This window comes from Emys orbicularis, chromosome 1 (assembly GCF_028017835.1).
Source record: "Emys orbicularis isolate rEmyOrb1 chromosome 1, rEmyOrb1.hap1, whole genome shotgun sequence".
Taxonomy (NCBI): domain Eukaryota; kingdom Metazoa; phylum Chordata; order Testudines; family Emydidae; genus Emys; species Emys orbicularis.
In genome coordinates, this window is record NC_088683.1 from 102003408 (window position 1) to 102030404 (window position 26997).

General features: G+C 44.8%; 1 protein-coding gene across 5 annotated transcripts in view; it reads left to right on the top strand.

The window, feature by feature from the left end:
• SYN3 (synapsin III) overlaps window positions 1-26997 on the top strand; it is a 242317-nt gene that overhangs the window by 31219 nt on the left and 184101 nt on the right. For 4 of the 5 annotated variants that reach the window (XM_065409137.1, XM_065409172.1, XM_065409163.1 and 1 more), the window contains exons 3-4: window positions 7265-7356; window positions 23875-24031. In XM_065409137.1, the coding sequence (XP_065265209.1) occupies window positions 7265-7356; window positions 23875-24031 (249 nt within the window). Of the gene's footprint in view, window positions 1-7264; window positions 7357-9270; window positions 9274-23874; window positions 24032-26997 lie in introns of all 5 variants that reach the window. The other variant, XM_065409146.1, reaches the window with a different exon arrangement.

Here is a 26997-nt window from a genome sequence, read left to right on the forward strand (position 1 = left end):
ATAATGAAGTTTTTAAAACAATGAAACTGTTCTTTATTTGCCTTCTGCTCTTTCGAGCCATTAGGTTTCATGTTTTTGAGCTATTCACTGTGACAACAGGCCTAGAAATGTTCTTTTTTTTTTTTTTTTTTTTAATTGAATCTGAGATTTTAATATAGTGGCATGACTGAGCTGGGGCTTTAAGAAAAACAACAAATATTGCAAGACTGGCAATAAAATCCCGACAGCTGACAACACTGAATGGCACTTAACCTTTAGCACAGGCACCAAGCGGCATGTGGCTACCTGGTCTCAGTGTTCCCTGTAGGCTGCGTGCATTCACACTGACTCAGGGCCATTAAACAGCATGCATGAGACCTCTCATTGGACACACAGTGTCCCACTCCCCAGCTGCACCTTCTTCACCTTCCTTCCTTCCCTGAAGGACAACCCATACATCAAACACACATCCCATTCCCACTCACTGCACTCATGCACACATCCTGTTCGCCCTTCTTCCTGCCCAGGGACTATATACTGCAGAGTCATTAAAACCCTGTAACTCTGTAAATGTCAGTATTAGCATAGTGCAAATCAATATTTACAAAGTGCTGGCTTTTTCACCTACAAAAATTGGAAATTATTAACCAGAACTGTTGGAAATGTCAGTACAAAATGATTAAGAGATCCCATTTACTGGGTTAAAAATTAGGCCCCTCCCTAAAGAGAGACCATACTGCTCTAGCGTGATGACAACTGGCTCATTTCAGAAGCAAGGCTGGGAAGGGCAAAGTGTCCTAGCCAGAGGCGGGTCCTTGCAACATAAAGGGCTTAAAGAGGAGAAAAAAGGGCGAATTAATGGGGATCCTTAGGAAGATGGACAGGCCTCTCAGGGGAAGGGATAGGCAGTAAAGAGAAAAGCAAATAGAAAGGATGAAAATCCTCTTCTACTTCTTCTAAATACTGCCTAATATTTAATATACCCAGCATCAGCCTCTCAGTGTGTCAAGTGGTTCATATAGAGTATTCATCAGGTGCAAAGAGCAAAACATGTGGAGTGAAAAACCAGCCAAAGAGAAGAGGAATTAGAAAGGTCTGTTGTGGAATTTCTGGATTCTGTTCAAAGATCTGTGTGTGCATACACTTACAGTGTATTTATGTTTGTACGCAGATACAGTATTGCATATACAATTATGGAGGTGTGGTGTCCCGTCAACACCAGAATTAAGATGGCATTGAAACTTGCAGTTAAAGCAGTATAAAAATGTGTGTGTAGTCATATAAATATCTAATGTAACCTTGTCTTTTATTTTAAATAGGAACCAACGAGAGGAGCTTTTAGTTAGATTAAAAGCAGATGAGGGCTTAGAAAGTTCAGTAGCGCACAAACCAAGAACACAGGGAGTGCTGGGAACTGTGTGGACATGCTAAGCTTGCTAGCTTTAAAAAAAAAAAAAATCACAATCCTCCTCTCCACTGCCATGCAGGAGATTAAACTAGAATCAAATGCATCTGATTAGGGAACAGAATGGAATCTCTTTTCTGGGCTTTCTGTTTTTTATTACCATTGTTCGTTCACTGGCTGGTTCTGCAAGATGGTATAAGTGATGTTGACTTGGGGAAAGAAATCACTTTACTCCTCTCTATCTGCCTGTCGAATTTCTGTTGGCAGAGTGGCCTGTGTAGTGCCTGCTTCCCTCTCAGAGACCTGAGAATTTTCTTCTGCCCTTTATCTTCCCCCAACCCCACCGCCCCACCCCGCCCCTTTATACCTTTGGACTTGCATCACCACCATCAACTTTCTGACCAATGGCTGGTGGGCAGGACTCCTTTTGCAGCCAATCACTGCCACAGTATGAGACATACATTCCCCTCCACTCTTCAGGGGATGAACATGCTGCTTCCAAAGTGCTCCTTAGCTCCCTTCTAGCTCAAGGAGTGAGAGATTTGGACAGGGATTTTAACACACAAGTTGTACAGCTTTAAACCCCCAAGTGTGGACAGTTATATTGGCATAAATATGCTTATATTACTATAGCTTGTTCTCATACAAAAAGGGGAATAAGCTATATTGGTATAAGGCACCTTTGAACTGGACTAGCTGCGCCCACATTAGGGGTTATACAGATGTCACTGTTTTGGTTTTTAAAAAATCATGTTCCTAACCAAAATAGCTGTGCCAGTGCCAAAACTGTGTATGTTTTCCAGGCCTATGCCCAAGTCTCCCACATCACAGTATCGAGAATTGGTATTGGCAAAAACTAATTAATTTACATTTACAATTCATTTTATGCTTTTAAATTATGAGTAATTTTCTGCTTTATTCTGTAGCAAATATATAAACAACGCCTCAACCCCTCAAAAATATTTAACCAAAATGTTTCTTTGGCACCTAGAACTTTGTGTCAAGATGGAAAGAGTCCCGAGAAGTTGGAGGTTTCATAAAAAGTTCTGAAGTTTGAGGAAGGTTTGGGAAGTTTGGCGGGGGGTGGGCGGAGGGAGGAGTTAAAACACTTAAATACTTTTTGTGGAAAATGTCTTTTGTCGTTTAACCTCAAAATGTAAATGTGAGTCTGCTAAATTCTGGGACCCCCAGAGTTACAAAGGGTATGGCTATGTAGTCAATGGGAGCCAGCCTTCCAGCATGGGTTGACACACTTGGGGCTAGCAAGGCTCTCTCAAGTACTCTTAAAAAAAGGTGTGTAGGGTAAACTTTGAAGTGGGGGCTCGGGCTCTGAAGCCTAGGGAGGGGACAGGCTTCAGAGTCCGAGCTCCAGCCTGAGAGGTAATTTCAAAGCACTGTCTCTACAGCTGTTTTAGAGCACTAGTTCAAGTCCTGCTATCCTGAGTCTATTGGGAGGCTCACTGGACCTGGACCTGATTCTATGTTAAGCAGTCATTTACAGGAGTGCAAAGTGAGTGTAAATCACCAGATTAGAATGGTATCATCTACATCCACTTAGCACAGGTATAAATGACTACACGATGTGCCAAGGAAAGGACCATCAGACCTTCCCCTCTGATGCACAGTTATCTATCAATCTCTCTCTATCTGCACTGACTGCTTTTGTCTGCAAGGTGAGCGCAGGTTCATAAAGGCATTAGACCATGAGCATCCAGCCAAGGAAGTTGTCAGGCCTAGAAAAGCCACAGAGCCAAAAATACAGAGCATGATGGGAAATCAACAGGAAACAATTCTTGCTGAAGGTTCAGCCTTCTTCCAAATGTTAGCTATCAGGGGCCTGTCTGATAGCACAAAGCACCTAGGTGAAAGAGGCAATGGCTGTTAACTTAGCAGAGTAAGGCAGAAAACCAATGCCAGAAAAAGGTGATAATAGGTGAGAATGTGTGCTTGGATAGGTCAGTGTTGGGCACTCTAAAAATACCTTATATGGATAGGGCTATTTACACACATCAGGGAGTTTTGATGACAAACAGGATGTTAGGGATCATTAAAAAGGGGATAGAGAATAAGACTGAGAATATATTATTGCCCTTATATAAATCGATGGTACGCCCACATCTCGAATACTGCGTACAGATGTGGTCTCCTCATCTCAAAAAAGATATACTGGCACTAGAAAAGGTTCAGAAAAGGGCAACTAAAATGATTAGGGGTTTGGAACGGGTCCCATATGAGGCGAGATTAAAGAGGCTAGGACTCTTCAGTTTGGAAAAGAGGAGACTAAGGGGGGATTTGATAATGATAGAGGTATATCAAATCATGAGTGATGTGGAGAAAGTGGATAAGGAAAAGTTATTTACTTATTCCCATAATACAAGAACTAGGGGTCACCAAATGAAATTAATAGGTAGCAGGTTTAAAACAAATACAAGGAAGTTCTTCTTCACGCAGCGCACAGTCAACTTGTGGAACTCCGTACCTGAGGAGGTTGTGAAGGCTAGGACTATAACAACGTTTAAAAGAGAACTGGATAAATTCATGGTGGTTAAGTCCATTAATGGCTATTAGCCAGGATGGGTAAGGAATGGTGTCCCTAGCCTCTGTTTGTCAGAGGGTGGAGATGGATGGCAGGAGAGAGATCACTTGATCATTGCCTGTTAGGTCCACTCCCTCTGGGGCACCTGGCATTGGCCACTGTCGGCAGACAGGATACTGGGCTAGATGGACCTTTGGTCTGACCCGGTACGGCCGTTCTTATGTTCTTATCATATGGTCCAATTCTACATTTTCTCACTCAGGCAAAATTTCCATGAAAGTCGATGGCCTGAGTAAAGACTGCATGAGTGAGAGTAGGGTAACCTCCAGAGTGACACATAGTCCATAGGGTATGTTCAGATTGTGCAGAATATAAGCACTTTTTAAAAGTAAGTCTCTGGCCCACTCATGGTTGCCACGTTAACCCTCCAAATGTAAGCCGTAGGTAACTGATGCAGCAATGTCTGACTGAGTCTGCTGATAGCATGAAACAATGATTCTGAGAGGGGTGAACTCTCTTGCTCTAATAGACTCAATAGAGATAGACTAACTTAGATCTTGTATAGATCAGAACACTGGCATGGTGATGGGTAGGTAAAACTGTGATATTGGCGAGAACATGACCAATCATCAAAGAGCTGACAGTAGTTCATTTGTGCACTTGTGGTCCCATTTGAACTCCTTGGCACAAAGAGTTCCTTTTGGATGGTGGGGAATTTCTGTTATGGAAGGATTCCAATGTAAAAGTTGTTTAAGGGATTTCCCTACAATGTTTGAAGAGTAGATGTGATGTTACCGGCACTAAATGTAGCTGGCCAATTGCATTATCAGTATGGCTAACCCCAAGCATTCAAAGCTCATAAGTCAGACTCAGGCCTAAAAAATTGTGAGATTTTTTTTTTAAATGTGGGCATGATGGGGTATATAAACCCCACATTAGAACTGAAGGGGTTAAGGAGCAGTGCTGGACCCAGGTGACTCTGCCCCCTGCACCTACAGAGCCTGCTCCAACTGGAGCAGGAACTTAAAAGGGAGCCAGACTGCCAACAGCTGAGCTGACAGGATACAGGGACAGACCTGTTCTGACAGCTCCTGAGCAAGGCTGCTATAGATGCCATCGCTGCAAGGAAGGGGCTAGCACTGAGCCCAGCTATGCTGAAAGTTTTGCTATTCTTTTTTGTTGTCGTTGCTATCTTATGTTAGACTTTGAGATGTTGGGGGGAGGCCAGTGGCCCAGGGAAGCAGCCTGAAAGCACTCCAGTGTGCTTGATATTGTTGCCTCTCTTCCACCCCTTGTGTCTGCTGTCAGGAAGGGATAGTGAAGTGGAGAGCCTCCGGGCAAGGGCAAGCCACCTGCAGGAGAGGGCTGAAGACCTTCTCTTTGTGAGGGCATGGGACCCTATATATTCCTCTGGACTCTCCTTTCCTGGAAGGGGATTAATCAGTGACCCGGCCACCAATTCGCAGTGCTATAGTTGCAGGCGAGGGGCACTGGAGGTGGCGGGGAGGAATGTTGAGGCCCGGCATCCTAACCACTAGGAAAAGTCACCAGTAAGCCCAGGGCCTCACCCCATCATGGTGGGGTTATTTTTATTTGCCTTCTGGTTTCTGAACGTTTAGGGTGCATTCACTTCTTATTTTCAAGCTTTTCTGTGCATCTATGAGAGTTAGAAACACTTTTTAAAAAGCAACAGAGGGTCCTGTGGCACCTTTAAGACTAACAGAAGTATTGGGAGCATAAGCTTTCGTGGGTAAGAACCTCACTTCTTCAGATGACTTGCATCTGAAGAAGTGAGGTTCTTACCCACGAAAGCTTATGCTCCCAATACTTCTGTTAGTCTTAAAGGTGCCACAGGACCCTCTGTTGCTTTTTACAGATTCAGACTAACACGGCTACGCCTCTGATACTTTTTAAAATGAAATTTGACATATTGATGATTTAGTTGGGGATTGGTCCTGCTTGGAGCCGGGGGTTGGACTATATCACCTTCCGACACTGATATTCTATGATTCTCTGAGTCTCATACAATCTCTTGATTTCAGTTACTGGGCCTTTAAGAAAAACACTAATTTATTGTATGACTCATGATGAAATCGTGAGAGTTGGCAACACTGCATAGCTATGAAAGTAGGTAGAAGCCAGTTTGAACTAGTTAGAGGACAACATTGCCCAATTGCTTTTTTAAAAATCTGTAATGAAAAGCCACACCTGAAATTAAAAGATGTGGCCCCTTTTTCCCTTGTAATGATTCAAGTGAGAAGATCAGTTTTCTGCATCCAAATGTAGGCCTTGTGACTGCAATGAGATACAGAATCAGATAGACGCCTTCATCCCCATGGAGCCCAGTTGATTTAATAGGGCTTTATATGGGTATAGGGGTTTACCTGCATGTATCTTGTTGCAGAATCAGGACCTTGCAAGCTATGGTGATAGGCACTTTAGACAGACATACTATGCCTCACTACAGTTTATTCATTAAACTGTAATTAGGGAAGACCTTTAGAAATTTTGAATATCCTGACTGGCTAATATTGACATCCTACTCCCACATATACTGCTCAATACATTCTGCAAGTCTAGTTTGCACTCCTTTCTTCATTATATTTCATATTGGTAATCAGGCCCTCAATCAAATGCATTTCTAGGGGATTATTACATATATGACACTGTTGAAGTCCTTGGATCCACCTGAGACATGCAGCAAGTGTAGTCACCTGGAACTCACCTTTTACCTCTAATTGCTTAATTATTCTTTGCTAACCTTTTCGTGAGTGTGAGTTACACTTTATAAAGAGAATGCACTGAATTGTTTTAATAATTAAACATTAACTTAGTAACCTACCCAGCTCCACTAAACATTTAATAGTTAAACCTTTAATAGCTAAGCCACTTCAGCTAGATTCCCCTGTTTGTCACCTTCCTGCAGCATAATGAGGTTTTTGGCTATTAAGGGAGGCATAAATCTCTTGCATTAGGTTTATAGCTGGCCAGTGCCATGACAGCGGATTCAGACATAATTCCAAATGAATGTTTCCAAGTGGGAACTTGAGTCATATTCAAATGACTTTACCTCTGTTTTTGTTTTTTGGCCTGATGATTCTTAATTCCTTTAGTATTTATTATTGCCATAAACCTAATCCCAAGTAGTCATGCAGCATTAGTGTTGGAGCAATAAACACTTTTCCAGTGTTTCCATTGCAAATCAGCAGTAATTGGATCTGCTGTTGCCTCATGGAAAAGTTTTGAAAGAAACATTCCGTGTGAAGACAGTTTTGCATTTCTGTCAATTTATTCTTTGTGTTTTCTGTCATCATGTAACGCTCTGTTCTTTCACTTCACTGCAGGCTGAGTTCTCAGAGCTGAACCTGGCTGCTTACGTTACTGGTGGCTGCATGGTGGACATGCAGGTCATGAGGAACGGCACCAAGGTAGTAAGGTGAGAAACGCTGACTTTCCTTACATTTCTTTTTTTTTTTTAGAGAGATGTGGGAGTAAGTGGGATGGGTCAGGTACCTGGTCACAGCCCACTGAGGTCAATGGACAGGCCCCCAGTGACTTTGGTGGGCTTTGGATCAGGCCCCAAATGTACATTATTTCCTAGTTTTGTTGTTTTCTATCCTCACTTTTCCCCACCCGTTAATTTAGGCAGAAACGTCCCATTCTCATAATCTTTTGAACCTGAGGCCTGATGGTACTGCCAATAGGCAATGCTCTTCATTTCACCTTTCACTCTCGTATTCTCCTGCTGACTTACTTTGACTGTAAATACTGCCTTGCACGCACAACCAGCCCCATATGCATTCCACTTTGACTGGGACAGTCTGCTTGAATATCTGCAGGTCTGGTGGCTGCTGAATACTTCCATGAACTTCATCTACCAACCTGCCTGCTCTTCGGCACCACCTTCCTTAGGGAAGATTTTCCTCTTCAACATTGCCTTCTGCGTCACCTCAGGGGAGGATGCAATATCTCAGTCTGTTGGATATTTCTGTAGTTGTTAGCATTTCAACATAACCACCTTGCATCAACCACAGTCTACTGCAGGCAAAGGCACGTCCAGCAGTGCTGCTCTCTATTCATCCTGGCCATCTATCCATTTCATTAGTCAGACAGCATTAGTCCACTTCTTTCTGGTACTGAGGTGCCCAGAATATCAATATGGTATGTTAGGTGCAATCTAACCTATATCATATATAGAGCAATGATCACCTCTCTATTCCATGATGGGAATGATACTGTATATGCAGCCCCCAAATCACTTTTTTTTTTTAAAGTTCACTTCTTAGTTTATTCTGTCATTACCATTTTTCAAATTTATTTTGTTTTCTTTATCCAGATGTAATAGCTTACGTTTGTTCAGGTTGGAAATGTAATCTTCTTCCCTACCCATTTTTCTAACCACTGTAAGTTCTCTTTATATTATTTCTCGATACTCAGTGAGTTATATTACAGACCCAAATACAGTATCTTAACTAGCATGCTCTCTACATATTCTTCTAGAGCAGAGGTGGGCAAACTACGACCCGTGGGCCACATCCGGCCTCTGGGACCGTCCTGCCTGGCCACTGAGCTCCCAACCAGGGAGGCTAGCCCCCGGCCCCTCCCCCGCTGTCCCTCCTCCCCGGCAGCCTCAGCGCGCCACGCAGCCCGCGCTCTGGCCCGCCGCTCCTGCCGGGCAGCACGGGCGGCGTGGCTGGCTCTGGCCAGGCGGTGGGGCTGTGAGCTTCTGCTGCTCTGAGCCGCATGGTAAGGGGGCGGGGGTTTGGATAAGGGGCAGGGAGTCCTGGGAGGCAGTCAGGGGACAGGGAGCAGGGGGCAGTTGGATGGGGCAGAGGTTCTGGGGGGGAGCAGTCAGGGGACAGGGAGCAGGGGGTGTTGGATAGGCGTGGGTGTCCCAGGGGGGCTGGCAGGGGGTGGGGGTGTGGATAGGAGTCGGGGGTGTGGATGGGGGTGGGGCAGTCAGGGGACAGAGAACAGGGGGGGTTGGATGGGGGGATCGTGGGGGGCAGTTGGGGTGGGGGTCCCGGAAAGGAGCGGTCAGGGGACAAGGAGCTGGGGAGAGTTGGATGGGTCGGAGGTTCTGAGGGGGACAATCAGGGGGCAGGAAGTGGAAGGGGGCAGGGACCAGGCTGTTTGGGGAGGCACAGTCTTCCCTACCCGGCCCTCCATACAGTTTCGCAATGCCGATGTGGCCCTCGGGCCAAAAAGTTTGCCCACCCCTGTTCTAGAGCATTAATACAGATGTTAGAATCGATCAGATCTCACATTGATCACTGGGACATCCCACTAGACCAGGGATTGGCAACCTTTGGCATGCAGCCCGCCCGGGTAAGCCCCCTGGAGGGCCGAGCCGGTTTGTTTACCTGCCGAGTCCGCAGGTTAGGCCGATCGCGGCTCCCACTGGCCGCAGTTCGCCGCTCTAGGCCAATGGGGGCTGCAGGAAGCGGCATGGGCTGAGGGATGTGCTGGCCACCACTTCCCGCCACCCCCATTGGCCTGGGACGGCGAACCACAGCCAGTGGGAGCCGCGATCGGCCGAACCTGCGGACGTGGCAGGTAAACAAATTGGCCCGGCCCGCCAGGGGGCTTACCCTGGTGGGCCGCATGCCAAAGGTTGCCAATCCCTGTACTAAATATATCCCACAAACTTGATACACTGCTGTGGAACTTTGTTTATAGTTCTCCAGCCATTTTTCTATGATTGTGGCCGTGCTTGTATCTATGCAAATTTCCAGTGATCTTTCCATGTAAGATTTCGTGAGTCTGTGTTAAATATTTAAAATTCAGATCTATGACATCCGTTGTGTTCACTTGTCCCACTAATTTTTGCCTCCCAGTGCACAAATTATTTCCATGCTATGTGCATTCAAAAGCTTCTGTCTGCACCACTGGTGCATCCATCAGCTGGTGATCTGTGCCAGTCTACTCCTTTGTTCATTCACACACAAAACTGGAAAGCTATCCAAGAAGATCACCTGTGTTGATCCCATTTTCTTTTCTCTTCCCATGCCCTTAAAGTTATTCATGAGTCTATCAAAATTTCCCTTCGTTTATTAAACTGTTACTGACAATAAAACTTTGTGTCTGAAAAAGGGGGTGTTTTCTGTTTGTGATGAGTGAGTTGTCTGTATTATAGGGTGTCTGTCTGCATGGGTATTTATATATGAGAAAGAGTATGTGTGCATCTGGCTGTGGCAGTGGTGTGTATGCATCTTTGTGTTTGTCCGTGTGTGCTTGTAGATGTGGATGTTTGTATGGTGGGGTGACTTGGGTGGGAGGGTGGGTATCTGTATGGGTGCCTGGCATATGTGGATCTGGTCATATGTTCTATCCATTTGGACGTATCTCAGCTTTGACATACTACTGCACACATGCAGCATTTGTTCACCACATGTGCTGGTATGGCCCCCTGCTTAGCTCGCTTGGGAACACAGCACAAGTGTCTTGTATTACCACCCTTGGAGCAGGTTAGAAGACACAGAGAATGAAAAAGAAATTCTCACTTTGGGAAGCTAATAAAGGAGCACACTCATAAGTCTTGTGGAAAGACTCTTCCCTCCCTCCAGCCTTGGTCAGAAGGGGAATTCCCACACTATTCAAATTCTTCTGTATGGGGCTGGAGAACAGATTTAGACTCATAGACTCATAGACTTTAAGGTCAGAAGGGACCAATATGGTCATCTAGTCTGACCTCCCGCATGATGCAGGCCACAAAAGCTGACCCACCCACAACAGAATCTTCCAGCCTGCGACCCCTGCCCTATGCTGCGGAGGAAGGCAAAAAACCTCCAGGGCCTCTGCCAATCTACCCTGGAGGAAAATTCCTTCCCGACCCCAAATATGGCGATCAGTAGAACCCCCAGCATACAGGCAAGATTCTACAGCCGGACCCTCATTTTACCCGCGATGGCACGTTAATGCCTAATTGACTAAAATCACATTATCCCATCAAACCATTCCCTCCATAAACTTATCAAGCCTAATCTTGAAGCCAGAGAGGTCTTTCGCCCCCACCGTTTCCCTCGGAAGGCTGTTCCAAAATTTGTAGGAAATCACTAGGTTTATCACACCCTGTATCACTAGGGACTCTCATTCTTTGTCTTATCCCATAGATGCTCTCCAACCCTCATGCCTACCAAAAGTCAAGCTAAGAGAAGAGGAGAAAACACTGGATAATGTTCCGTCTTATTTTTCAGGATGACACATACATCTGTCATACTGCACTCATTCACTCCACAACTGCCTCTCCTACCTTCCTTCCCATCCTCTTCCCCTCAGTCCTGTCCTCCTCACCCCACTCCCTCCCTTTGTCTTTCCATTTAGCTCATACCCTACTCATGACAACCTGCCCCAAAAATTAAAATCAATAATATTGTGGCACTAACATGACATTTGCCACCATCACACTATTCACGTTGCATGTGTGTTATGCTCCATTCCCTTACCTTTTTGTCTGTCATGACGGTTTAGATTGTAAACTGTTCAGGGCAGGGATTGGCTCCTACTCTGTGTTTATACAGTGCCTAGCACAATGGGTCCCTGTTCTTGCTTGGTCCTTAGGCATTCCCATAATAACCTCATAATTCATACTGCTCATAAACATGAAAATATACATACATGCCAGTTGTGTGTGGGCACACACACTGTACAGCCATGGACACAGACGCAGGCATGCACACACTTTAGTCTCCTGACACACATGCAACTTGTCTCTCATGCACGTGCAACTCACCTTCTCCTCCCTTGTGCACATGTTTCTCCTAGCCACAAGAGCACATACGTTCTATACCCATAAATCCACCCATGCCACAGACAGCCTCACCCAGGCACGCTCCTTATGCACATGTACACACAGATCCCTAATGAAGATAATTTGATACTCATTGTGGTTGAGTTATTCTAGTCACAGCAAGAGTAAACCCCTAAAGAAGATGGGAAGGATTGACAGATCTGTAATATTGTGGGAATAAATTAGAGAGGTTCTAAGTTAACGCTCTCTGCAAACACTGAGAATTCCTCAGAAGAAACATGAGTAATTTCTACTTCTAAAATACCCAAACCACAGTACAGCAAGCTTCTGCTTAAGCAATTGCTTATACTCACTCAAGGAATGGAAGGTCTGATGTGGCCCAGGGAAACTGGAAACTACAGGAGAACCTGAAGAGAGTTACAAGTTCAAGGCCACAGAGTGCAGAAAATGTTGATTGAACAAAAACAAAACAACAGATTCTTTTTTTCTGGGCAAGGGGATTGTTTGAGCCTTGGTTCAGGTGAACTATTTAAGCCTCAGGTAGGGTGACCAGATAGCAAATGTGAACAATCGGGATGCCTGGAAAAATCCTGAATGCCTGTAAATCCCCTTAATGTGACATAGGACAGAATGGTACCTCATTAATATGCACATTTAGGATCCCCCGCCCCCGAAAAAGCAATGGCCTCTGCACACTCCTCTTCAAAGGAATGGTAACTGAGTGCTGCAGTAAGGGTTTGAATTACTAATTTAATATAGTAAATGCACTGTCATGTATGTACTAGCAGATTATAAATAACTTAAGCTAACCTACACTCCATATTAACATTTTCTGGTATATTATCTTCACATTTTAAATTGTGTTAATTTAATTATTCCCTAGTTAGCTAAATTCAGTTATTTGCAATGGGTCTCCCTGTCATTCATATGGAATAGACAGAGTCTATTGCATACTTAATTCAAACCACTTTTTTGATTGTTTTTGGGGCCTAGGATTTAGGACATTCTATTCATCCCTATGCCAGTTGATTAAAACTGCCCAAGTAAATAACTGTGGAGCTCTTTTCTGAAAAAGAAGCCCTGTTTAACGGGAAGGTGCAATATTACTTAAAGCTCTAGCCCTATCCCTTCCCTCAGACAAAATTAAATACATAATTTTGTAGGCAGTGTTGTCAATTGGGGAGAGCAGGGAGTGGCTGTAAGTGGACCTTAATGCCGTTTTGGATTCTGCCACTAGCTTGTGACACCTTGGGCAAGTAACTTCAGCTAAAAAATGTTAAACGTGGGCAGCTGGAGTAAGGTACCTACTTGGTGGCCTGATTTTTAGAGACCCGGGGCTCCCACAAATGACAGGCAGTTCAGTGAGGATGAGGGGCATGTCTGCACTACATCTGGGAGTGAGCCTCACAGCCCTTGTCCACACACTCGCACTAGTGCTCTAGACATAGCTGTGCAGACATTGCTTTGATGGTGCAGCTCAGGCTCTTGAGCCCACATCCCTCACCCTCTCCCCAGGCTTCAGGGCCTGAATTCCAGCCCAAGCCTCCACGTCCACACAGGTATTTATAGAGCACTAGCACGAGCCTTGATAACACGAGTCTGTGGACCTGGGCTGGGTGGCTTGCTCCCAGATGCAATGGAGACATGCCCAAAGGATTCTCAGTACCTTTAAAAATCTGGTCACTTATCTAGCGACCTGAATATGGATTCAGATGCCTAACTATTGAGTTACCGACATTTGAAAATGTTTGCTTTAATTTCTCTATGCCTCTGTTTCTCCATCTAATGTTCACTCTGAAAGTTCTTCCTTGCACATGTCTCCAAAAATTCAGAAGGAAAGAGAGTAGCCGTATGATGCCTTATGTAGTCTCTAGTGAACACTTTACCATGTTACCAAATTACCATACTTATTGCAACACTCTGGATGCCTCTGTTCAGTAGGACCAGCAACAGAACAAGTGGATGTGAGGTGGGTCATTAGCATAATGCCTTGTCAGAGCAGCGTGGGGAGATTCTGCAGTGCACCTGCCCTGCCTGCATAACAATTGCAGTCCTGTGATGATATGCAGCACCAAAACTTTCCCAGTTAAATGTTAAATAAATAATATTGTGCAATTTGATGAGAGGCCCTATTGCTATAGAGGACCTTTCATTCCAAAAGATCTCTAACCACCTTGGAAACAGGAATCGCTTCACCAGTGAACTGCAGCCACCTCTGGGTGGAGGGCGATAGCTCAGAGGTGCAATATCCATGCACGGGACCATGGTTATTAAGGTGATGTCTGAAAGACCCACACACAGCAAACTGCCTGGGACTTAATTTATCAGTCTCAGAAGGATGAAGGGCTGAGTCAACCCTGTTGGGATTAGACCTAATGGGCCTGATTTTTATTTCCCCTGTACACTGCACTCTGACAGCCTAAAGGGATCGTAAACTGTTAGTGTTACACCTACTTTGAGCCCCTTTACACCAGAACAGGGTGAAAGGGCCTCTGTGGAAATGAGAATCGGGCCCAGGGAGCCTATTGTATGTTTCTAACTTGATGCTCCTAAGCCCGCCCTCTCTCTCTGCACTAGATAAAATACAGGGCTGTGTTTGCCACCCAGGCAGGGCTGGCCTTACCATGAGGCGAACTGAGGTGGCCGCCTCAGGTGCCAGACTGTGGGGGGGGGCACATGCACATTTCTGAAGAACGGCGGCAATTCGGCGGCAGGTCCTTCCCTCCGAGAGGAACCTGCCGCCGAAGAGCCGGACGTGCCGCCCCTGTCCCTTGCCTCGGGCGCAAAAATCCCTAGTTACGGCTCTGCTGTTATGTAACTCTCTAGCACCCCCAGGAGCCTGGACTGATTAACACCAGCTTCTCAGGGAGCTTCCTGTTTCCTGCTGCTTCCCTGAACCCACTTGAGGAGAATAGGCAGTCAACTGAAGTAGTAGGAGCCAGTTAGGCCCTTAAGACGCTGATATCTTCCCTCACTCAGGCCCTGCTACCAGCCTGCTTATTTGTCCCCTTCAATTGAGTGTTGAGAGCCACTATGGCTGGCACAGAACAGCAGTCATGAGTGAAAGAAGAAAACGCCCCTCTGGGGCAGCATTCAGAAAAAGAAAGCAAGCAAAGGAAGCTTTTCTATCTAAGCAGGAAGGAGCTCTCCTGAGATACATAGACACAAATGTTCATGATGAGCCTTCTGGCCCCAGTGAAGATGTGGCTGGTGAGGAGATGCCTGATCTTCCAGTTAGTCAGAGTGCAGGTGACCTGGCAGCTACGGCAGCATCCATATCTCCATCTCAAATGGATGTAACCATGCGCATTGCTGAAGAAAAGTGTAGATCAGAGAAGAGTGTGGTGGAGGCACAAGAAACAGCTGCTGCTGAGTTTAGTTCCTTAAGTCTGGATGATCCAGGACTGTGGACCCACTTGAGCAGTAGCCTGGGGGACTTCCTTGTACTGCATGGGCCACAGCAAGTAAAAAACTTCATGTTCCCCAAAGACAATGAAAATAGAAGTTTCCATCCAACACATTACTGGCCCTGCACCCAGGCTTAGCAAGCCTGCCGTTGTTGTCTCTGGTAGATGTGGAGGGGAAAGCAGAGGTACACTGAAATCCACGAGTGTTTTCTTTCACAGGGAAAAGCAGCTTCTGTGGGAGTGTTTCAGATTTTTAAAGATATGGATTAAATGTGTGCCGGATTGCTCCCCTCTTGTTGCCTCCCTGGTTGGCTCCTTCAGTTAGAGGCGCCTTGTTTGGCACTCTAGTTCTTCTGCCACCAGCTAGTGATACGAACATCCAGGGACAAGGACCATCTCTTTGTGTGTTTGTATGGTGCCCGCCACAATAGTGTCCTGGTCTGTGAGTTGGGCCCCCTGAGGCACTACCATAATACAAATAATAAATGACTAACTGTGAGAGGTTTAGGTACTGCAGTGAGGAGAGTCATATGTACCTAAATAGATTGATACAAACAGACCATGCTTGAGAAAAGGAGTGGGTTAGTTCCGTTGGATCAAAATGAGACAGAATTGGCCACTGGCAAAGAGAGAGACTGAAAGTGAAGAGAAGTGGAACCAGCCATGCTTAAAAAACTGGCTGTTGGGAAGGAAATCCTACAGGGTGAGCACAGGTCTCTTGCAGGGCTAGGGGTTAGTACTACAGATTTTGCCTGCAATTCAGTCATTTTGTCTAACAATGTGCATGCTTCACTCTGCTAGCTGGCTGAAATGCCCCTGTGAATCACAACTGTGGAGAGGCCAATGAATGTTCTGTTTCCTCAGTACAAGCCCATTCGTCTCTTTAATTAATTATGACTGTTCTGTTGATTCTGGCTGATTTAGCATTTGCATGTGTTCTAGTGACAGAGCTGGAGCCTGTTGTATCACAATCCTAAATCCATCGTGCCCTAAAAATGTGTTTCTCCACTACATGCTTTTGCACTGTGATCTATTATATGATCTCATGGAATGGGAAACTGCCACTTCCACATGCAACTTGCCATGCTGGGGGGCAGGTCTTTTCCTGATGTTCAGCTCTGCCCACTCCAGGAGGCAAGTATATTCCTGCTCTACACAGGTTGCCAGCTCTTGGATGTGAATGCTTTAATTCCACATGTGGATGACCACCTGTCTCAAGTGGATGTTTTCCTGTCACATAGGGCCCCACCCACCCCAAAAAGTGGATATTCTACCACACAGAGGCTGTCCTCTGCAAGAGGTGGTTGGTTTCCTGTCCTATGAAGATATTTTCTTGCCACACATTAGCTGCTCACTGCTAGGGGATCAGTATTTTTTGTCACCCAGGGACTGCTCACTGCTAGGGGGTGGGTTCTTTCTGTCACTGTTCTGCAAAGGATACATGAAAGTAGTTTAAGAGAGCTAGTAGGTATGTGCTGATCCAAGAAGTTCTCTAGTAGGAAACTCAGTGTTCACCTCTGACATCTTCCAGAAATCGTGTTTCATAGAAGAACCCTAGTTGGTGCCTCTTCATCATTTGGCTAAATTCCACACACATTTTAGGAAAATGTCCTGTCTTTTTTAAAGCCAAACTGGGAATCCCTGCAAAGGAAGGAAAGTTTAGGAGGATGAAGAAACTGATCTGGAGAATGTAGTCTCCCAAAAGCCAGACGGAAAAATAATATATTTAGCGTATAGTTTTCCCATGATCTACAGAATGTACTGTATTATAACAGTACAATTCGTACCATATATTTAACACAAAATGTACAGAAGAATAAATGTATTTCAAATGAAATACATTTGGCTGATTATTTTAAATAGATGTCATGCTGGTATATTTCAAACAGAATGTAACTTTTAAAATATGTATTTAAAGAAAAACCAACCCACCCTCTCCCCCCAGCAAACTGCTACCCTCACCTAAGCACTCAGCAACCCAGGGAAGTCAGTGGGTTAGAACAAGATGTAAATCAGGGTAGAATTTAGCAGCCTGTATTTACAAATTTAACAATCTAGCATGTGCAACACACTTTTTATAAACCCTAGTAACTATTCCCACAAGAGAGGTGATTGCCTTATTCTTCCACCATCGTCTCCCTCTGCCCCCCCCCCTTTTTTTTTTTTAGCAGAAGCACAATGGGGAGGGGAGGGTTTTCTTTGGTTGCATCCATTCCAGTTGCTGCTGTTAAACAGCTGCTTGGAGGGACTGTTTCTCTCATCGGGGTTTAGTTATATCCCGGATGAATAATGTCCCTCTTCACCTCTCCAGCAGCTGGCGTCCAGCCGACGTGTGAGTGGGATGCTGACAGCTATGGGGAAAACATTTGGAGTGGAGGCAGCTGCCAGAAAGCAGAAGTCACTGTTACCAGACAAGGGTGGGGAACAATTTAGAGATTAAAACCCCTCCCTGGCCCTTTCACATTTACGCTTAGTCCTTCTGCTAAGAAATTTGCAGCCAAGGTCTGAGTTATCATTCATTAGCTAAATCGTGAAGTGAATGCAAAAGTTGGTTAAAGTATTTAAGTTTGGTCAGTTTTTTGGTCCTATTCATCTCTTTTCTTCCTGGGTTTTTATTAGTGATGTTTCAGAGGAAAAATGAACGTTGGAAATGATGGGACAAAGTCTGCTTTGTTCTACAGGTATAGCTGTGGAAAGAGTAGATTTTTATCAGTAAATGTCGCTAAACGTTGATTTCACTGTACACACACAAAGCAACAAAAAATATTTCCATCAATAATAATCAAAACCTACAGATAGGTAAAGTAAGAGAAATGCTGCTTAAGAACTCATTAGAGTTCATTTAAGGATATTTACTTTGTGTATTTGGACATGTGTTGTTGACAATTTGTGCTTGTAATTGTTATAAATAGGGTCCTACCAAATTCACCGTCCATTTTGGTTCATTTCACGGTCATAGGCTTTTAAAAATCATAAATTTCATGATTTCAGATATTTAAAAGCTGAAATTTCACCATGTTGTAACTCTAGGAGCCCTGACCCAAAATGGAGTTCTAGGGGAGGTTGCAAGGTTATTGTAGGGAGGTCCACAGTATTGCCATCCTTACTTCTGTGCTACTGCTGGCGGCGGTGCTGCTTTCAGAGCTGGGCCCTCGGCCAGCAGCCGACACTCTCCGGCCATCCAGGTCTGAAGGCAGCAGCACATGAGTAAGGGTGGTTTGCTATGGTATTACCACCCTTACTTCAGCACTGCTGCTGGTGGGGCGCTGCCTTCAGAGCTGGGCATCCGGACAGCATCCACCGCTCTTTGGCCACCCAGCACAGAAGTAAGGATGGCAATACTGGGACTCCCCTACAATAGCCTTCTGTCCTTTGTGCAACTCCCTTTTGAGTCGGGACCCCAAGTTTGAGAAACCCTGGTCTCCCCCATGAAATCCTAAAATCTGTATAGCATAGGGTAAAATTACACAAAAAATAGCCAAGCTCTGTAGTTGGTTGTCAGTGATGTCATAACTATATCACTAACACCCAGGTAATGCACAGACAGGATTTGTTCATATTTCCTAAATGCCATTTTATATTAGCTCACACACACCTGAGGTAGTGCATTCTTTGGGGGATTATTGCACTGTTTAGGTAGTTGAAGTCACTCCAGTTTTGGCCTTGTGCCTCAGAACATTGCCTGTAGACTCCATTAATCCCCTGGCAACACATAGCCTTTTGTATCTTATTGCTTAATTATACACTTTCCTTCCCTTTGAGTACTGAAAAGATAAGAGAGGCTTTGTAAGAGAATTTAGGTAAAACAGGTTGGTCACTCAGAAAACTTAAAATACTTTAGTTCAGTCTTTGGTATCCAAGATGCCTTCTTGTGTGAACATGAGAAACAGAGTGCCCTGTGAGACTGAAAGAGAGACCGCCCTCCTCCTATGGAATGGTCAAAGAGCTCCGTAAGCTCATCATCGTGCAAAGGGAAAAACATGTCACAGTAGTGCAACCTTCTGTTCTTTGTGTGACTAGATGGTGAGTGCTGAAATGAATAGAAGAGATGGCCAGCTGCCCTCCTATGTGATTCACTCACCGTCACAAAAGAAATCTAATGACGCAGAAGTAAAGTGCTAGGTCAAACAGACCTTATTTATGGAAGTAGACGTAATTTTTGACTGTCTGTGGGTGGCTTGTTGACGGGAGGGAAAAGGGATTTTAAAAGGTGTTTTGGCAGCATAACGTAGTCCTGAATTTTATTTTTCTAATGTTCATGAAGCTCTTTGAAGTTCTCCATGAACAACTGAAGGACCAAGGAAACAAGCCAGAGTTAAGTCTATAATCAGAACTAGGAAATAGGAAATGCCACCTTCCAGCAGGATTTGCTGGTGCCATTTGCTGTGTTCCAGTCCACAATGGCTGGAGAACCTAACCACTACAGTGAAATGTTACTGATGATCTTTTCAGATCTGATTCTCTTCTGCTTCTTAGAGCATTCTCCACTGTCAGAGCCATTGCTGCTGCTCCTGGAGTGTTTAACTATGAGAACAACAGGAAAAAAATTCCCTTGAATTGTCCTTCAAATGCTTATTTACTAATTTCTATCACACCTGTTGCCAAGACAGCTAAGTGGTGCAATTGCAAATACTGAAACACAAATGTAGGTATAGTTGAGCATGAGCCAAGAAGTTAGGATCTGGATTCAGTTTTTCCCTAAAGCCGTGGGTGTTTGGATCCATGTCTCTGAGTTGGGGCCATTGCTAAAATTAGTTTTACCATTTAGAAAACGGAACTAAAACACATTGGAGCAAAACAAAAAGCAGTCACTCAAATACGAACCAAAATAAATGTCTTGCATGGTGGCCTCATAGTCAAGACGCTTCCAGCTTCCAAAGGCAGGAGACTTTCAACTGTGATCCACTGCTGCCACTTTTGGGGTGCTTGACTATGGAAACGGACAACAAGAGCCTTCCAATCTGAACGGCCATGATGAGCTCTAGGGTGAGAGGCAGCCACTCACTTTGAATAGCATCTGGCACAAGTGGGAAGTTACATCAGACTAGGAGAGAACTGCAAGTTCTTGTGCTTGTGGTGAATTGCACCTCTCAGGAGGTGGCCAGCTATACTCTGCACTGTTTGGAGCTTCTGGAGGTTCTAGGTAACCCTAAGTAGAGAATATTACCACAGTCCAAGCCTAGAGATGACAAAGCCATGCATGCCCATTCCAAGGTCAGCATTAGAGAAGAATAAACCTAAAATACGTTTTAAAATATAATATTGCAAATCAGTTTAACCTGAAAATGAATTTTTTTGTGGGAGTGTTTAAATGGCAAAGGGTCTGATTCTCATTTACATGACAGTCCTGCATGCCATTCTAGTTTACAGCTACCCCCATTTGAAAGCTCTTTTACACTGCCAAAGTGGTGTGTAGTGTAAATGAGAATCGGACTTGCATCTTTAGATTCTGCTGAGTATGGGAAAGGGCTTTTGGGGAGGCTGGGATGAGGAAGGGCTCTCTCTTCTGCCAAAAGCTGCAGCCGTCTGGTCTCAGTAGGGAGGAGGGTGTGTGCATTCAGGAAGCCTACTTCTATCTAGGAAAGGTAGGACACCTGCGCGAAGCGTACAAGGCACAGCTACAAGTTATTGCTGGTATGTTCTGAGCTGCTGTTCTGGATTTTCACACTTCACATTTATCCGTAGCATTTTGCTTTCCACTATATTTCTGAGGTAGCTTCTTCCTCTGCCTATTTGCTTTCGGGCAACCTTTGTTTTGGCCAAGGAGGCCTAGAGATGGTTCTATGCAACCAAGGCCCATCAATGCTATTCCGAAACCTGGGTTGAGGGGGTTGGTCAAGAGCTGAGCCTGCATTACCATTTCCACACTCCTAGCCCCATCAGATGAGGGTACTTGGGACTTCAATGCATAGATGCTACAGAACCTGCCAGGCCCAATTATTTTAATGTCATTTGAAATGGGAGTCTTCTCTCAACCCTTTCTCTTTTAGATGACGTGTCAACTTTCTGTTTAGGCTGTCATTCTTGTTGCTTGTTGTGTGGATGAGTGGAGCTGGGAAAGGAAACTGTAATACTGTTAGCCATTCTAAAATTCAAGGGCTCATTGTATTAGAACATGGTTTACCCCTCTGAATAAATAATTGTTTCAAAAGTGATCTACTCTCCTAAGAAAACTAAATGTACAGCATTGAGAGAAATCCTCTTCTGTGTGGGAACCAAGCCTCTTTCTCCCCAGGTACGAGGGCACACAGCTGCTTGCTATTCATATCATCGCCCTTATGGGTTGCTGGCTCGCCAGCTTCCCGAGGGATGATGCCCTTTGTTTTCCTTTTGATCTCTCTTCTTGCAGTTTCTACCCTTTGGCCTCCCATTTTCCCACTAGGCTCAGTTTCTCTTTTATAGATGCCTAGAAGACTCCTCTTCCTCACACTTGCTGCTTTTACCTTAGTGGTTGCAGAACCTGCACTCATTCCTCTTGTTTCTTATTGTTCAAGATACTTTGGGACCTGGCTATTGCCCCACATCTCCAAAGAGAGATCCACTTCTCAGCTGTGGCTTGTGAGAGATCCATAGCCCGGGGCAGTGGTAGGGCAGAATCATACTATTGTCTATGGTTATTGGCACCCTCTTCCCTCTCCCAGTGTTTTTTTTCAGTGGAGGGGTTCTGACCAATGAAACCGATCCTATTCTCATACAAGATATAGAGTTTAGATAGCAGGGATCCATCATTTACTCTGCATTATCATTGCCATCTGTTATACTGGGATCTCCTGCTTCCTCGGTATCTAAAAGTCCATAGTTTTCTCTAAACTTCAAGCAGGCTGAAGTCTTTCAACCCAGAGTTTCAGCTGGTAACAGCTTTTTTTAGAGTGTGATTCTCGATCTTACCCTTGAATGTTCGCCATTGGCTGGTGGGGGGAAAGGTGTGCATGTCAATATAGCAGGTTCATGTGCGGGCACAAAAGCTAGTACCAGGACAGCGTGCATAAAATACATTCCAGCTCAGTAAGGACCAGTTCCAAAACTGGTTGCAAGGAAGGGTTTGGGTGTTGGGTGGTTTTTAATAGTTTTGTGCTGCTGTGCCAACCTTTCTTCTTGAACCTGAGGGAAATTAAGATGCACCTAGAGCATCTGGTTGCTTAGACCCTAGAATGTTTAACAGCCCACTGGGGGGCACTGAATCCTGAATGTTTGGCATCCAGAGAGTTAATTTCTTTTCTGGGGATGTTTGGCTGCCCAGTGGGTGCTTTCTACATGGACTGTCAGCAGAAGTCAAGCAGTTAAACGGCCAAGATTTGTATTCTCTCACTGTTTCTCAGCATGGGGTTGCCACTTGCCTCACTTCATTGACTGTAGGAAGATCCATACATCAGCTGCACATTCAATAGTACAGCCCTCCTGATGTTTATTGCACCTTTCACTGATTGAGAAACATGCCACCTTTGATGCCCACTGCATTAAAGAGTCCGTGTGGGTTAGAAATACTACAGGGGAGGGTGTCTGATGTTTCAAAACCTCTGCCTTTTGCCTCACAACAAGGGCAAAGCATGCTTCTTGCCATGTCTAGATTAATAACAAAAGTCCAAGGCCAACAAATAAAACAAAGTTTAAAACCACAAGCAGCTCTGGGTTTTATTCTCAATACTCTTTGCCACAATCTGGCCCAGAGTCACCATCTCAGATTTCCCAGCCAGAGTGACGGAAATGTAAGTTGGGGCTATAAAACCAAAATAGTTCCAGTTCATACATCCTAAGGATTGAAATTATAGTCTCATAGCAAGGAAAATGTTCAAAGTCAGTGACGTAATGGGTCCTGGGGACAGAACTAATTTCTCTTAAGAACTTTAATGCAATATGGAAGTTTTTCCAATGCCCTTGATGCAAACTTTGTTTAAATGTAAAATAGTCCCCATAGTCAGTGGAAAAGTCCCTCCAGTGCGTTCAAGGTACAAACTGCTGAACTCTGTTTTGGGCAGCCTTTCCAACTGCTGTTTCCAAACGCTTTGAATTGGCCCTAAGATACAGTATGCAAAGGAATTATTTCCATCTGGTTGACACCTAAGCTATCTCCTACTGCCTAACCCTGGAGGGCCTCCAGTTTGGTTAGAGAGTTGCTACATTTGGAATCATAAGGATCCCATGGCAAGTCTTGGCTAGGATAATGAGTTGATTGCTCATGCAGTAAGTCCCATCACTGGATGGGCACTCTGAAAATTTGTTAATTATGTTGCAGTGTCTGATCCCTAGGTGTTGATGTTCTAGCGGTCTGTGTCCAATATGCACTGTGGTCTGTGAGTAAAAGGAAATGTGTGTGGATGCCTGGATGTGTGAGATCTTTGGAAATCCGTGCATGATCTTCCCACCCAGTGGGCTTCATTTCAGTATCCAGTCTCATCATTAGCAAACAATCTTTTCCTCCTTCATCTGTGCAGCACATTGCAACAAGTGTCACCAAATATGGCCAAGATTTTCAAAAGAGAATTATTAGGATTACTAGGGAGAATTCCCCCACCCCACCAGAGAATTTATGATCACAGGCTGTTCCTGTGTGAGCCTGTTTGAAATGGAAACGCTGGCCAATCTGTCTGGAGAGTTTCTAAGCCCTTGTGCTCGCGGTTATGTAGGATTTTTTTTTTATCACTAGGTTTTTCTTTGTAGTATAATTGATACAATACTGCAGCCTGAGAAGGTTCAGCCTATTTGAAGGAGAGCAAAACGGGGGAGGATGGAGGCAAAAGAGGGAAAGGAGCCTTGCTGATTATTTTCTTTTAAAAATCACTCTAATTGTGTCTTCTAGGTCCTTTAAGCCTGACTTTGTTCTGGTTCGACAACATGCATACAGCATGGCGCTAGGAGAGGACTTCCGCAGCCTCATCATTGGCCTGCAGTATGGCGGAGTCCATAGTGTCAACTCCCTTTACTCCATCTATAACTTCTGCAGCAAGCCCTGGGTGGTAGGTGACGATCCAGGTTTATTACGTTAGCACCGGGCCAGAAAAATGATGGCGCGCCAAAGTCAGACTCCAGTTTTTCTAATGGGAGCCCTTCCCTTCCCATTGCAGCCACCGCTCCGCTAGCCTTAGCAAGCTGTTTGGGGACTCCTTTGGGAGCCTGCCAACATTGCTCCTTTATCAACCTATCCAACTTGCTTCTGAATAACAACCTTGCCCTAACTACAAGGCGTCTTCAGCAGTCCCAGATTCTGTCACTTGACTGCATGGGAGACAAGAGCTGCAGTTAAATCTAGATCTCTTTTGTGGCAGTACAGATCAATACTGCTAGGTCACTGGGCTGGTTTAGGCATTTTTCTTAACTTGTACGAACCATCAGCATACCCTGTTCTAGCGGATATGTAGACAGTGATTCATAAAAGGGATTACGTGATTCTATGACTATTATTTGTATTATGGTAACGCCTAGAGACTCTAGCTAAAATCAATGCCCCATTGTGCCAGGCACTGTACACACATAGAACAAGGCACCAAAAAGCCTACAATTTAAATAGACAAGATCAAGGATTGTGGGGAAGGGATATTACATATGAGCAGAGTGAACAACACAGTGATTTGCAAATGTCATGTTGGTGCCAGGGGGTGTTATTTTTGTTTTGTTTCTAATTTTGGGCGTGGGGTTTTGTTGGAAGGGGATTAACTGAGACAAGAGAGAGAAAAGGTGGAGGGCCCACGAAAGGGAGGAGATTAGAGTAATGGGAAGAAGGGGAGTGTGGAAGACAGGTGGAGTGAGGCTGAGGTAAATATGTGAGATGCCAGTCAGCACAGGGGAAAGACTATCCTGAGTAAAAGCTGTAAAAAGCCAGATGATGGCCTCTCTAGAGTTCATAGGTTCACAGAATATCAGGGTTGGAAGGGACCTCAGGAGGTCATCTAGTCCAACCCCCTGCTCAAAGCAGGACCAATCCCCAGACAGATTTTTGCCCCAGATCCCTAAATGGCCCCCTCAAGGATTGAATTCACAACCCTGGGTTTAGTAGGCCAATGCTCAAACCACTGAGCTATCCCTCCCCTCACAGGTTCCTGCTGCAGCTGCTTGTCTCTGCTTCTCTATGTTGGCTTCTCTTCCCCAAGCTTATATAGCTGGGGGGAAGGGGTCGGGCCTCATGGATGGGATTCTCCCCTGCACAGTTCTGGATCTGAGGGCCATTGAAACTGGACTTCAGTTCCCACCATTTGTGTATGGAGCTGTGGGGAGAGAGACTTTCCAATGTCCTCTTTAGAGCAGTGGCTCTCAAACTTTCCAGGTGACTGTATCCCTTTCAGGCGGCTGATTTGTCTTGCATACCCCCAAGTTTCACCTAATTTAAAAACTGCTTGCTTACAAAATCAGACATAAAAATACAAAAGTGTCACAGCGCGCTAGTATTGAAAAATGGCTCACTTTCTCATTTTTACCATATAATTATAAAATAAATCAATTGGAATATAAATATTGTACTTACATTTCAGTGTACAGTATACAGAGCAGTATAAACAAGTCATTGTCTGTATGAAAGTTTAGTTTGTACTGACTTCACTAGTGCTTTTTATGTAGCCTGTTGTAAAACTATGCAAATAGCTAAATGAGTGGATGTACCCCCTGGAAGACCTCTGCGTACCCCCTGGGGTATGTGTACCCCTGGTTGAGAACCACTCCTCTAGAGGATCCCTGCTGATGCAACTCTAGGAAATCTCCTATATAATTGCACAGGTATCACAAAATGTGGACAGAGAAGAGAGTAACAAGGAACCAACCATCCTCATTATTTAACCATAGATTTTGCAAATTCAGCTGAGGTCAGTAATGATTGAAAAGTCTTATCCTGTGACTACCCTGTTTGGCACTGGTGCTTTCAGTCCATTTCCTATTAAAAAGGTGCCTTTGTTACAAAACCAATCTTCACAATTTGCACCCTTTTTGACAGTCAGTGTCAGTGGCCAGGACCTGGACGGTCAGGCCTAAAATTGGAGCAGGCATCAGGCCTAGTGGTTGGAGCAGGCATCAGAGGCCAGAGCCAAGGATCAGAACTGGAGTCAGAAGTCAAGAATTGGAGCCGAGGGTCAGAACCGAGGCAAGAACAGAACTGGAACTATGAGGGAACAAGGCTGGGAATAAGCGGGAGCTATAGGCGAATGTTTTGAGTGGCCACTGAACTGCTGCTGGGCTTAAGAGCCAGTTTGCTGACTCTTCCACCCAATCAGACGGTGTAGCTAAGTAAAAAGAACAGGAGTACTTGTGGCACCTTAGAGACTAACAAATTTATTTGAGCATAAGCTTTCGTGGGCTACAGCCCACTTCATCGGATGCTGTAGCCCACGAAAGCTTATGCTCAAATAAATTTGTTAGTCTCTAAGGTGCCACAAGTACTCCTGTTCTTTTTGCAGATACAGACTAACACGGCTGCTACTCTGAAACCTGTAGCTAAGTAGGCAGCCTATTACAGGCCCACTGCGCTCATGAGGTTGCACGGAGACCTGGCTCTTCTACAGTCCCTGTTTCCTGACAGTCAGTCTCATCACTAAGACCAAGGATAAAATAATGCATGAAGGCCAAAGGTTTACAAAAATCGGAGCCTAAACTTAGGCTCCTAAATCCATATTTAGGCACCTAAGTAAGTGGCCAGATTTTACAAAGTCTGAGCATGCAGCACTACCCAGTGACTCTAGTGCCGGGTAGGTTGTGGAAGCATCTTGAGCCTCTGTCAAGGATGTCTGCACCTAGGGCTTGAGGGTGCTGTCAATAGGGTTTTCAATTTAGAGGTATCTCTGGATCCTAGACTATTCCTGAAGTCCCAGATAGTATCAGAGACCATGTGTGTCCTTTCATCTGCGTTTGGTGCACTGTTTGCACGTATTACTCACTGTTATCTCTGCCTGTGTGACTTCCTGTCCTAATGGTTATAGTGAGCTGCAAATGAGGGTACAAT